The sequence below is a fragment of the Lampris incognitus genome, chromosome 12 (assembly GCF_029633865.1).
Source record: "Lampris incognitus isolate fLamInc1 chromosome 12, fLamInc1.hap2, whole genome shotgun sequence".
Lineage (NCBI taxonomy): Eukaryota > Metazoa > Chordata > Actinopteri > Lampriformes > Lampridae > Lampris > Lampris incognitus.
Genome location: NC_079222.1, coordinates 51,697,831 through 51,712,806, shown reverse-complemented (window position 1 = coordinate 51,712,806; position 14,976 = coordinate 51,697,831). Strand labels below are relative to the sequence as shown.

The following is a 14,976-nucleotide window of genomic DNA, read 5'->3' as shown; positions in this document are numbered from 1 at the left end:
AAGCCAACATCAAAGAAAACAGACACATACTCAAGTCTGTAGCAGAGGCTGTACTTTGGTACTGTGGTCGCCAGTGTGTTGCACTTAGAGGTACAACTGAGCAGCAGTATTCTACTGGCAACCCTGGAAACTTCCTGGCCCTGAAGAATCTACTTGCAAACCATGATGAGACGCTGAAGCAGCACATGGCAAAGCCAAAGCTGAGAAATGCCACCTAACCTCTCACCCCAAGCCCAAAATGAGATGATTGATGTGATAGGAAAGCAAATGATTCAGGCCCAGATTGTGGAAGAGGTCAAAAATGCACAGAGCTATACAGTCATGGCGGATGAGGTGACATCCCCTAATGTGACGGATATCTACAAGGAGCTACGTGAGACAATTGAGGATGACTTCGACCAGATCTACGAGCAAGCAATCAGGATGGCTGCTCAGGTCAATGTACAGCCTACCAGTCAACCAATGTCTGCTGGAAGGCAGACACACAGGGAAAAATGCACCTACTGAAACTGTGCAGGACTACTATCATCGCAACATGGCTATACCCTTCCTAGACCATCGAGTTCGACTCCAGATTTAGTCCACTATCCCTAACAGCATCAAGGCTCCTGGGCCTAATTCCGTCTGTACAGTGCCACTCGGATGTGACAGTGGACATCTCTGAAGCAGTTCACCTTTACCAAGATGACTTACCTTCACCAGAACTGATTGAGCAGGAACTGAAAAGCTGGAACTGAAGTGGCAAAACAAGTCATCAGAACAAAGGCCAACTTCATGTGCTGAGGCAATCAAAGAATGTGATGTGCTGATCTACCCAAACATCTTCAAGCTTCTCAAAATAGCTTGTACTCTACCAGTCACCTCCTGTGAGTGTGAACGGTCAGCCAGCACTCTCCGGAGACTGAACCCATTCATACGTAGCAGCATGACAAATGACCGTTTGCCATCCCTGGCCCTCATCCACACACAATATGATATGGCAGTGGACCTGGATGAAGCTGTCAACACGTTCTCCAAACTGCACCCAAGGAAATTAGAACTGACCAGTGTCCTCATCCCATAAGTGTCAAGACATGAACAGGAACAAGAGAGGCATTGACAGAGAGTAGAAGAGAGACAAGTGGGGATGATGAGAGGAGATGAGAGACATGAACAGAGAATACAAGGAGAGGGGGAGCAAAATAGAGGGAGGACAGAGACAGACAAATACATGGACAGCAAAAAGACAGGAGAGGCATTGACAGAGATCACTAAAAAAGCTAGAGGAGAGAGAGAGAGAGAGAGAGAGAGAGAGAGAGAGAGAGAGAGAGAGAGAGAGAGACTGTCCAGAAGAGATAGACAGCAACATGAGAGGAGAGGAGGGAAGACATTAGCAGACATGGAACAGCAGAGGAGAGACACTAGGAGAGAGGAGAGGAGAGAGACGGCAACAGAGAAAGTGAAGGAGAGGAAAGAGACAGACTTGACATGCAGCAGTAGAGAGGGAGAAACAACAATGATAGAGGAGAGAGGAGAGACAAGAGAAGAGAGGAGTGGAGAGAGAGAGAGAGAGCAAAGGGGTTTGTAAGATGTCTCTATTTAAGGGACAGCGCATGTTAATGAACATTTATAATTAAATGTAACATGCCACATTTGGCCACCAGCCTCGTGTTCATCTGTAGTCCATTGGCAGGTTGATGTCACAGAAAGAGGACGTGACAAGAGAGGAAAGAGAGACCAGACCATCACAGAGACAACACAAGGCTGAGTAGTTGGCCTGCTAAGTGTGTGTGTGTGTGTGTGTGTGTGTGTGTGTGTGTCTGATTTTGGTAAGCAATGAATGTGAGTTATTAAATATGCCAATATTTGGAGCTGCTGAGTGGTGTGGGTCATGTGGCAGGAGTCTGCATTATTTTGCAGTATGTGTTGAGTTGGCACCCCGGTGCCCACATTTTGTGTTTTCTTTTACATAGAAAGGCATCAATTTGCGCCTTTCTGCATCATAAATGCTTGCAGAAAAGGCACAAATTGATGCAGAAAAATTCACCAGAACCCCCAACTTAATGTGCCCCCCCCCGCATTAAAAAATACATATATATATCAAAAGGTCCACTTTTTCAGAAAGAGGAGCCTGATTGTTGTTTTAATTCTCTCAAGATAGTCTCCACGGAGTCGGTGCAAGCACCTCTGTAACCACGGACGCTGCTTTTGTACGACCGCGTGGTTTTATTTATTTTTTTGTTTGTTTGTTTATTTGCAGTGTCCGTGTCTGGCAAAATGAGCGGTGCCAGCGTACTACCACAGGTGGCCCGGGGCGCTGCACAGTGTGGTCAACGCTTTCAGCTGCTATGTGTCTGCCAACCATCTCTGGGTTTCAGTGGGAACGAGTCCATAGATCGGCATCTCTTTTTGAGCCACACGTTTCTTGTGAGACATACACAATGTCCCGTATCACTTCACGTCGTGTGACACTGGAAAACAATGAGGGGAACTCTCTGGGACTCGCCTGTGAATGTTCTCATTCATCCAGGCCAGCTGCACTTGATTCAGCTGCTTTGGATATCTCTGGGGCTCGCCTTACACCGGCTCCAACCAGTCAGAAGCTGTTGTCCCAGGCTGTTGTAGCTGCATCCCCTTGTCTTGGTTCTACCGCCGTATTCCACCTGAATCTGCAGTGGTTTCCCCCCGGTGGACGTGGCCTGTGGCAGCAACGACGGTGACAGGTTAACCTGCACTTGACCCACGTGCATTAGTACGGGAAGGGGGGGTGGGAGACTGCAGCTCCCTCTAGTCGTGGGTGCAGCCCCCCCCCCCCAGTAGTGGCAGGTGGCTGTGTAAGATCTTAGACTCAACAGTATGCCTAACTCTTCCTAACATACAACATGGAACAACGGAGCGGGGACGGCCGGTGGAGACATCGCAGAGGAGGGCAGGACTGCCTTCCTGCATCACAGCGTCCTCTAGCTTGAGACCGGTACGCGTTGACCTAAGGGCAAGGACGTCCGGGTCGCTGGGCTGGTCGGGAGCCATAGCGGAGAAATCCACACCGAGGTGCACAGGACACACAAGCACACACGACAGACAATCAGCAACAGGGTTGGACTTCCCGGCCACGTGCTGAATGTCCGTTGTGAACTCGGAGATCGCCGCTAGGTGGCGATGTTGACGAACAGACCAAGGCTCAGTCACCTTGGACATGGCGAAAGTCAGCGGTTTATGATCCACATAAGCCGTGAAGGAGCGACCCTCCAGCAGGAAGCGGAAATGCCGGGTTGTAAGGTGCAGTGCCAGCAACTCCCGGTCAAAAACGCTGTACTTGCGCTCGCTATCTCGCAGTTTGCGGCTAAAAAATGCGAGTGGCTGCCACGCATTCGCCACACGCTGTTCAACCACAGCCCCCACGGCTATTTCAGACGCATCGGTTGTTAAAGCTATGGACGCCGTGGGTGTGGGATGGGCGAGGAGGGCAGCGTTAGCCAGGGCGCACTTAGCTCTGTCAAAGGCCTGGACCTGTTCGGGAGTCCAGTCGACAGGGTCGTTAGCCTTCTTAAGCCGCAGGGCTTCATAAAGTGGCTGAAGGAGGTGGGCAGCGCGAGGGAGGAAACGGTTATAGAAATTCACCATTCCCAAGAATTCCTGCAATGCCTTAACAGAGACCGGGCGGGGAAATTCCGCCACCGCTTGCACCTTAGAAGGCAACGGGACCGCGCCTTGCGGCGAAATGCGGTGACCCAAGAAGTCAATCACCGGCAGTCCAAACTGACACTTGGCCGGGTTGACTATCAGGCCGTGTTCGTCCAGACGACGGAAAACCTGTTTCAGGTGCGCCAGGTGCTCTTCAGCTGACGGACTGGCCACTAATATGTTGTCGAGATAAACGAACACGAAAGCAAGGTCACGCAACACCGAGTCCATCAGCCTCTGAAAGGTTTGCGCTGCCACCTTCAAGCCAAAAGGCATGCGCATGAACTCAAAAAGCCCAAACGGGGTGATCACTGCGGTCTTGGGCACGTCCTCTGCGCGCACGGGAACCTGATGATAGCCGCGCACCAGGTCCACCTTAGAGAAAATAGTGGTACCTGCCAGGCGTATGGAAAAGTCCTGTATGTGTGGGATGGGATAGCGTCATTGGCGGTGACGTTGTTCAGGCGGCGAAAATCGCCGCAAGGCCGCCACGACCCATCCGCCTTGGGCACCATGTGAAGCGGCGAGGCCCACGGGCTGTTGGAACGCCTCACTATACCCAGACGCTCCATGATGGCGAACTCCTCCTTAGCTGTAGCCCATTTTACCGCGTCGAGGCGCCGCGCGCGCGCAAAAACTGGCGGTCCCAGAGTGGGAATGAAATGTTCTACCCCGTGTTTAGTAACCGCGGTGGAAAAGGCAGGCGTAGTCACCGATGGAAAATCCGCCAGCAAACGCTGAAAAACATCCCCTAATGCTAAAAAGTTAGCGTGTGTTAACGGCCCGGCTCCCCCTGTCTCGCACGGAACAGTGGCGAAAGACACAGCATCAATTAAACGGCGGTTTGCAACATCAACCAGCAGACCATTAGCACACTGAAAATCCGCGCCGATAATAGGAACAGTAATGGCGGCCACTACAAAGTCCCACTCAAAATGGCGCCCGCGGAAACAAACAGTCACCAACCTTGTGCCAAACGTCGCAATGGACGAACCGTTAGCTGCACTCAACTGTGGGCCGCCGCCTTCGGCCGACCTGTCTGTCTTAGCAGGAGGGAGTAGGCTCTTTTGCGAGCCTGAGTCCACCAGAAACCGTCTTCCTGACATCGAGTCCGTAATGAAGAGCAGCTCACTACGTCCGCCAGCGCCCACAGCTGCTACTGAGCGCTGCCCGGGAGTTTCCCGCCGCCTCAAACGTGCACGGAGGGACGCAGCGTCTCGCCTTGCCGCCGAACCGCTGGTGGAAGAAACAGAGGCCGCTCCCGCGCCGTCTCCGGGCAGTCACTCCAGCCACCACTGCCGGGTCCGCGTCCTCCGACGTCGGCTGCAGAGGCTCTATGCGAAACTGGGAAAACCATCCCTCAACAGAGGAGGTCGTCTGCGACACCACCTATCTCCCACTTACAATGCCGTCCTTTCATCTCTACCCAGGAGACTCAAGAAGCCTAGCCTCCAAGAACAACAGTCGCTCACTAACGGCTCCAACGACTCTCATGACCACTGAATGGAGCACTAACGAAGTCGAAACTAACACCCCCAACGACCGTCGTTGCTAAACATCGGAACACAAAAGAGCCATGGACATCTATAGCTCTGACAACGACTCCAAAGAGGATAAATATCTGAGTCTCATCAGCAGCCAGTCAGGCTAGCTTGGTCTAGTCGGAAAGGCACGAACTGATGAAGCCTCTTGGATGAGAGGCGAAACGTCTTCACGGATATAAAACCAAGTCCAGTTGCCCTTGATTCAATTCCTTTGGATAACCATGACCTGGATGAATGAGAACATCCACAGACATCATGTTGACATGACTACAAGCGCAACGCGTGCTCATAGAGCTGGCCGCCTTGCCTGACTTGATCTGAAAGGTTTGGGACTATCTTTTACACGTCATGGGCGCGTGGCAGTATATTTCCATATATATTCCACATTTCCATGAAGAAGTTAAGCAAAAATAGGAACTAAGAGCACTTGAAAAACAACTATTGTCGGTGGCAATAAAGCAGTTGGTCGAGTGTTTTGTACTTGCCAGAAATGCTTACTGTAGCCTTTAAATGGCTGCATGTCAGGTTTAAGATGAAGACGAAAACTGTAAAAACTGTAGGACCACATGACTCAAGAACATTCACTGATCACATCAATTTATTGTCAACATTACTGGAGTGGGATTGTGATTCTGGGAGAAGACCTTTAGCATGAGGTAAAAAAAAGGGTAACAACAAAAGCTAGATGGGACAAAGGACGAAGGAATGGCACAGGGTTTAAGTGTACACTTTACAGTCCTTCCTTTACCTGACAGATGAGACGGAAACGGCAATAAAAAGGTCTAGAATGTAAGTGGAAAAGTGGTTTCCAGAAAAAGGCACACATCCACAGAGCAGACACGCTAAGGCAGAAAACAGTCGATGTTAAACCACAGGGTGGGTGGCTTCATCTCTACAAGTTCATACATCATTTTTAATATAATAATATATAATTACTTTGCATAAGTTGTTTTGAAAAAAAAACCCACGACAATAATAATAACTCATTCCGTCAGCACATTTATTTAGGATATGTGTGGTTAATAGAGGAGAAGCAGCCCTCTGAAGACGTGTTGGTTATACACAGGATCAGAATATGGTGACATCATGCATATTGATGAACTAGTTGAGTGCAGAAAAGGTCCTAGATGTTGTAGAGCCGTACGCGCTGGGAAATGTCGCTGCGGCACAGGGGGCAGTTCTGCAGAGCACCACTGCAGACTTGACAGCAGCACACGTGACCACACGGCAGGAAGATGACCTGAAACTGCAGCAAACACACAACAGTCAGACATGAAACTGAATGCAAGTAAAGAAATATAATACATTCTAGCAGGAGTACACGCATGCCCATGCTTTTAAATACTCCTACTATCCCCAGACCCCAGACATCTGTGATTCCATGACTGCCTCAAATTTTGCAGAAAACTGAAACAATAAGCAGAGAATTGGACAGGCCAAGCAGAAATGTCAACAATGGCATGTGGCTGTGCATGCCTTGCCCTTTGTGCCTGTGTGCTTGTGTGCTCTTTTTGCAATCTGAAGCCTGTTCAGACCGGAGCCAACATACAGAAGCACTGCCCTTCCCATCACACCTTACTGGTCTGGTTCAGACCGGAGCCAACACACAGAAACACTGCCCTTCCCATCACACCTTACTGGTCTGGTTCAGACCGGAGCCAACACACAGAAACACTGCCCTTACCATCACATCTTACTGGTCTGGTTCAGACCGGAGCCAACACACAGAAACACTGCCCTTCCCATCACATCTTACTGGTCTGGTTCAGACCGGAGCCAACACACAGAAGCACTGCCCTTCCCATCACACCTTACTGGTCTGGTTCAGACCAGAGCCAACACACAGAAGCACTGCCCTTCCCATCACACCTTACTGGTCTGGTTCAGACCAGAGCCAACACACAGAAACACTGCCCTTCCCATCACACCTTACTGGTCTGGTTCAGACCGGAGCCAACACACAGAAGCACTGCCCTTCCCATCACACCTTACTGGTCTGGTTCAGACCGGAGCCAACACACAGAAACACTGCCCTTCCCATCACACCTTACTGGTCTGGTTTACATGGTTGCTCTGCGCAGCCAACAATGGAAGACATTTTTCTCAAGCAGTCCCAAATACCTTTATGATACGCTTCAGATTTTCTGAATGAATATCTGAATTCTTGTTTAAAATTAATGAACAAATAAAAACAGATCAAGTCCTTGTGCCATATTCGCATCTGTACTGTCAGGTTGACAGAGAGTGGAAGTCATTCATTCCAGTGGAAGATGACTTGATTTTTTGCCCCCCCCCCACCTTTTTTTTTTTGCCAGTTAGGTCCACTGGCTGACACATGACGGACACGTTGGATTTTTCCAAACTCTCTTCTGACAGGAAATAACAAGAAGGAGGAAGTAGATACGATAACAACTTTTAAACATTATCTCCAATGCATCACTCATTAAAAATAATGTTGACTGCTTTCTTTGACAATGGCAAGTTCGTCATTATCATATTGATGATGATGATGGTTATTGTGTAGTTCCCTGTTTAAATGTTATTTTGAATTACAGATGAAGGACTTACCGGCTTCACGATGAACCAAGGCAAAATTCTCAACGGATCCAAACTTAAAACTCATCTTTATGCCTTAGCCTACATTTAGTTGTCTTTAAGTTGAGTGCCTCACAACCTGTGCTGCATGGTGGGTCGGTTTCTGTCTCAATGAATTTACCAAGCACTGTTCTGCTGACTAGATTATAGAGTATAGATTATTGACTACTGCAAACTGTTCTCTTCTCTCACGTCTTTTCTCTCTCTCTGAATGATGTCTTCTCATTGGTGAAAAGCACTAATGATCTTTTGATGGCAGCTGGCTCTTAACCATTCTTGTCCTCCTTGATCTGAGTGCAGCCTTTGATACCATCTCATGCAACACCCTCCTAGAAAGATTAGCTTCCATTGGAATAACTGGTACCCCCCTTGACTGGTTTAGATCATATCTCTCTGGCCGCACTCAGTTTGTCCAACTCAAAATTTGAGATCTCAGTCCTTTCCTGTTAGATGTCTGTGAATGTTCTCATTCATCCAGGTCATGGTTATCCAAAGGAATTGAATCAAGTGCAACTAGACTTGGTATATATCCGTGGTATATATCTTGGTATATATCCGGATATATACCAAGTCCAGTTGTACTTGATTCAATTCCTTTGGATATCCTTTCCTGTTACTACCGGTGTTCCCCAGGGCTCTGTATTGGGACCCCTCCTATTTATTATTTACTTACTACCTCTTGGCCACATTTTCAGGAAATTTGGCATTCAATTTCACTGCTACACGGATGACACCCAGCTTTATCTATCCACCAAGCATACCTCCACTCTTCTGCCCACATCCCTTTCTTACTGCTTACTAGAAATTAAATCCTGGTTTTCATACCACTTCCTCAAACTTAATAGTGATAAAACTGAGGTCCTTCTAGTTGGCACTAAACCTACGTTTTTCTCTTACTATTGACAATTCTATAATTCCCCCATCGCCTCAGGTTAAGAGTCTGGGTGTCATCCTGGACAGCACATTATCTTTTGAAGCCCACATCAACAATGTTACTCGGTCTGCATACTTCCACTTACACAATATTATCATCTTCAGCCATCTCTTACACATAAAAGCACCACCATACTCACTCACACTCTGGTTACATCCCGTATTGACTACTGTAATTCTATCCTCTTTGGTCTTCCCCTCAAGTGCCTTCATAAGCTTCAACTGGTTCAGAATTCAGCTGCCCGTATCATTACCAGAACTCCTTCTATAGATCATATCACTCCTGTTCTTCAGCAACTCCACTGGCTCCTTGTTATATACCGTATTGACTTCAAGATCCTGCTCCTCGCCTTTCAGGCCCTTAATAACTTAGCTCCTTCATATCTTTCTGAACTTCATATCCACACGCCCTCCCGCACTCTCAGATCCTCTTCTGCTCTCAAACTCACTACACCATCGGCCCGCTTGACTACCATGGGGACTAAAGCCTTCAGTCATTCTCTCTCCCACAAGACATTCAAAACATTGACTCTCTTTCAACCTTCAAATCCCATCTCAAAACGCACCTTTTCAAACTGGCATATTCAGTCTGATCCACGCTTCACTGAGTTTTGTGCAGATGTTGATTTTATACTTATCTGTTGTGTTAACTTTTTATTGTCTACCCTGCTTTGTTTTGATTTTACGCTGTCTGATACAGTGCTGCTTTTTTTTTTACTGTATTCTGTAAGGTGTCCTTGAGTGCTCTGAAAGGCACCCACAAATAAAATGTATTATTACTATTATCATTCTCCTTTCTTTTCTTCTGTTTTAATGGTGTGATGTGAGTCTCCCCCCTGTGCACGTGCAGTCTGTCCTCCTCCCAAGTCTCCATGGTGACCACCGTCACCATGGAGACTTGGGAGCATCCTGCTCATCATATTCTTCATATATTTTATAATTCCATTATAACTGTGTTATCCTCTTTCAGAGTTGTATTGTGTAAATTGTGTAAACACAACATCATGGCACGTTGTGCGTCTTGGGAGAGAGATCTTCCTCTCTTGCTCTCCCTGAGCTTTCTTCCTTTCATTTCTCCCTGTTAAAGGTTTTTTTTAGGGAGTTGTTCCTTATCTGAAGTGAGGGTGTAAGGACAGGATGTTGTGTTGCTGTACATTACATTACTGTGCAATATCACAGATTACACATGTCCCTGAGGCACATATGTAATCTGTGATATTGGGCTGTACAAATAAAACTGACTGGACTCATGAACACGGTGATGAATTATGAATGCATTTACCATGGTAATTTGTTCCCTGTTAAGTGACAACATAGCATTTTTTAAAACTTTTCTCAAATGAACACGGGAACAGTTTGGGAACAGAACAGGCTAAAATGAGGAGGGGAGGGCAGGGGTCAGCAGCCGTAAAAAACGCTTTGCCAAAATCGTGCTTTCATCCCCCACCCCCACCTCCGTTCCCCTTTTCATTTCATCCTTTGTGCCATTACAGTTAAAAACTTTTAAATACGCACACCAGAGACCAGGTTGTGTCATAAGTTTAACATGTTGCCTGGCTAAATGTTACAATCGTATGTGTACTCGAAAACAAAACCAGATTCTGTGGCGAGGCCTAACGGGAGCAGCCGAAAGTAGTAGTACTAGTAGTAGTAGTAGTAGTAGTTGTAATAGTAGTAGTAGTGGTAGTAATCGTAGTAGTAGTGGTAGTAGTAGTAGATTATTAAGTCATCTTGCAAGCAAGCCTATAATAGACGACATTCAAACGAGCTGAATCCTTCTGAAAGCAGTTTACTTGGATTAAAGAGAACAGAATATTGAAATGAGACTAATGTAGCCTACACAGCAGCACAGATTCTTCATGCACATGTTAAGATGCACATACTACTGTAATGTAGCCTACACAGCAGCACAGATTCTTCATGCACATGTTAAGATGCACATACTACTGTAATGTAGCCTACACAGCAGCACAGATTCTTCATGCACATGTTAAGATGCACATACTACTGTAATGTAGCCTACACAGCATTACAGATTCTTCATGCACATGTGAAGATGCACATACTACTGTAATGTAGCCTACACAGCAGCACAGATTCTTCATGCACATGTTAAAATGCACATACTACTGTAATGTAGCCTACAAAGCAGCAGATTCTTCATGCACATGTTAAGATGCACATACTACTGTAATGTAGCCTGCACAGCAGTAGATTCTTCATGCACATGTTAAGATGCACATACTACTGTAATGTAGCCTACACAGTAGCACAGATTCTTCATGCACATGTTAAGATGCACATACTACTGTAATGTAGCCTACACAGCAGCACAGATTCTTCATGCACATGTTAAGATGCACATACTACTGTAATGTAGCCTACACAGCAGCACAGATTCTTCATGCACATGTTAAGATGCACATACTACTGTAATGTAGCCTACACAGCAGCACAGATTCTTCATGCACATGTTAAGATGCACATACTACTGTAATGTAGCCTACACAGCATTACAGATTCTTCATGCACATGTGAAGATGCACATACTACTGTAATGTAGCCTACACAGCAGCACAGATTCTTCATGCACATGTTAAAATGCACATACTACTGTAATGTAGCCTACAAAGCAGCAGATTCTTCATGCACATGTTAAGATGCACATACTACTGTAATGTAGCCTGCACAGCAGTAGATTCTTCATGCACATGTTAAGATGCACATACTACTGTAATGTAGCCTACACAGCAGCACAGATTTTTCATGCACATGTTAAGATGCACATACTACTGTAATGTAGCCAACACGGCAGCACAGATTCTTCATGCACATGTGAAGATGCACATACTACTGTAATGTAGCCAACACGGCAGCACAGATTCTTCATGCACATGTGAAGATGCACATACTACTGTAATGTAGCCAACACGGCAGCAGATTCTTCATGCACATGTGAAGATGCACATACTACTGTAATGTAGCCTACACAGCAGCAGATTCTTCATGCACATGTGAAGATGCACATACTACTGTAATGTAGCCTACACAGCAGCACAGATTCTTCATGCACGTGTGAAGATGCACATACTACTGTAATGTAGCCTACACAGCAGCACAGATTCTTCATGCACGTGTGAAGATGCACATACTACTGTAATGTAGCCTACAAAGCAGCACAGATTCTTCATGCACGTGTGAAGATGCACATACTACTGTAATGTAGCCAACACGGCAGCACAGATTCTTCATACACATTTGAAGATGCACATACTACTGTAATGTAGCCAACACGGCAGCACAGATTCTTCATGCACGTGTGAAGATGCACATACTACTGTAATGTAGCCTACAAAGCAGCACAGATTCTTCATGCACGTGTGAAGATGCACATACTACTGTAATGTAGCCAACACGGCAGCACAGATTCTTCATGCACGTGTGAAGATGCACATACTACTGTAATGTAGCCAACACGGCAGCACAGATTCTTCATGCACATGTTAAGATGCACATACTACTGTAATGTAGCCTACACAGCATTACAGATTCTTCATGCACATGTGAAGATGCACATACTACTGTAATGTAGCCTACACAGCAGCACAGATTCTTCATGCACATGTTAAAATGCACATACTACTGTAATGTAGCCTACAAAGCAGCAGATTCTTCATGCACATGTTAAGATGCACATACTACTGTAATGTAGCCTGCACAGCAGTAGATTCTTCATGCACATGTTAAGATGCACATACTACTGTAATGTAGCCTACACAGCAGCACAGATTTTTCATGCACATGTTAAGATGCACATACTACTGTAATGTAGCCTACACGGCAGCACAGATTCTTCATGCACATGTGAAGATGCACATACTACTGTAATGTAGCCTACACAGCAGCACAGATTCTTCATGCACATGTGAAGATGCACATACTACTGTAATGTAGCCAACACGGCAGCACAGATTCTTCATGCACATGTGAAGATGCACATACTACTGTAATGTAGCCAACACGGCAGCACAGATTCTTCATGCACATGTGAAGATGCACATACTACTGTAATGTAGCCTACACAGCAGCAGATTCTTCATGCACGTGTGAAGATGCACATACTACTGTAATGTAGCCTACACAGCAGCACAGATTCTTCATGCACGTGTGAAGATGCACATACTACTGTAATGTAGCCTACACAGCAGCACAGATTCTTCATGCACGTGTGAAGATGCACATACTACTGTAATGTAGCCTACACAGCAGCACAGATTCTTCATGCACGTGTGAAGATGCACATACTACTGTAATGTAGCCAACACGGCAGCACAGATTCTTCATGCACATGTGAAGATGCACATACTACTGTAATGTAGCCTACACAGCAGCACAGATTTTTCATGCACATGTGAAGATGCACATACTACTGTAATGTAGCCTACACAGCAGCACAGATTCTTCATGCACATGTGAAGATGCACATACTACTGTAATGTAGCCAACACGGCAGCACAGATTCTTCATGCACATGTTAAGATGCACATACTACTGTAATGTAGCCAACACGGCAGCACAGATTCTTCATGCACATGTGAAGATGCACATACTACTGTAATGTAGCCTACACAGCAGCAGATTCTTCATGCACGTGTGAAGATGCACATACTACTGTAATGTAGCCTACACAGCAGCACAGATTCTTCATGCACATGTTAAGATGCACATACTACTGTAACGTAGCCTACACAGCAGCACAGATTCTTCATGCACATGTGAAGATGCACATACTACTGTAATGTAGCCTACACAGCAGCACAGATTCTTCATGCACATGTGAAGATGCACATACTACTGTAATGTAGCCAACACGGCAGCACAGATTCTTCATGCACATGTGAAGATGCACATACTACTGTAATGTAGCCTACACAGCAGCAGATTCTTCATGCACGTGTGAAGATGCACATACTACTGTAATGTAGCCTACACAGCAGCACAGATTCTTCATGCACATGTTAAGATGCACATACTACTGTAACGTAGCCTACACAGCAGCACAGATTCTTCACGCACATGTTAAGATGCACATACTACTGTAATGTAGCCTACACAGCAGCACAGATTCTTCATGCACATGTGAAGATGCACATACTACTTTGCGAAAGTATGGTATAACAGCTGCATTGCTGTCAACCGGAGGGACATTCATGGAGTGACAGGAAGGCTAGTAGCACCGCCAGGGACTCCTTCCTTCCCAGTCACTGTCTGTTTATCCCTTTACCGTCTGGCAAGTGGTACAAGACAGTCCACACTCCGGCGAATATACTAAAGAACAGATTTTTCCAAAAGCTGTAGGCTCCCCGTCCCCCACCTCCAAGGTTTTATTTCTAATCTTACTCTCTATGCTTTCAACAAAGAATCATAGAATCATCCACCCGTGTCTTCTCCTTCTCGTAGCCCCCTTCCCATCCACCCCTGTATGTCTTCTCCCTCTCGTAGCGCCCCTTCCCATCCACCCCGTGTGTCTTCTCCCTCTCGTAGCCCCCTTCCCGTCCACCCGTGTCTTCTCCCTCTCGTAGCCCCCTTCCCCTCCACCCCTGTATGTCTTCTCCCTCTCATAGCCCCCTTCCCCTCCACCCGTGTCCTCTCCCTCTCGTAGCCCCCTTCCCATCCACCCTGTATGTCTTCTCCCTCTCGTAGCCCCCCTTCCCATCCACCCCTGTATGTCTTCTCCCTCTCGTAGCCCCCCTTCCCCTCCACCCCTGTATGTCTTCTCCCTCTCGTAGCGCCCCTTCCCATCCACCCCTGTATGTCTTCTCCCTCTCGTAGCGCCCCCTTCCCCTCCACCCCTGTATGTCTTCTCCCTCTCATAGCCCCCTTCCCCTCCACCCCTGTATGTCTTCTCCCTCTCGTAGCCCCCCTTCCCATCCACCCCGTATGTCTTCTCCCTCTCATAGCCCCCTTCCCATCCACCCCTGTATGTCTTCTCCCTCTCGTAACCCCCTTCCCCTCCACCCCTGTATGTCTTCTCCCTCTCGTAACCCCCTTCCCCTCCACCCCTGTATGTCTTCTCCCTCTCGTAGCGCCCCTTCCCATCCATCCCTGTATGTCTTCTCCCTCTCATAGTCCCCTTCCCCTCCACCCGTGTCCTCTCCCTCTCGTAGCGCCCCTTCCCATCCACCCCTGTATGTCCTCTCCCTCTCGTAGCCCCACTTCCCATCCACCCCCGTATGTCTTC

At 46.9% G+C, this 14,976-nt stretch overlaps 1 protein-coding gene across 1 annotated transcript in view; it reads right to left on the bottom strand.

Moving 5' to 3' along the window:
- Positions 1-6,188: 6,188 nt before the first annotated feature.
- lrsam1 (leucine rich repeat and sterile alpha motif containing 1) overlaps positions 6,189-14,976 on the bottom strand; it is a 112,478-nt gene continuing 103,690 nt past the window's right edge. The window contains exon 25 of the mRNA XM_056290978.1: positions 6,189-6,453. Coding sequence (XP_056146953.1) covers positions 6,331-6,453 — 123 coding nt within the window. The 3' untranslated portion in view covers positions 6,189-6,330. The remainder of the gene's footprint in view (positions 6,454-14,976) is intronic.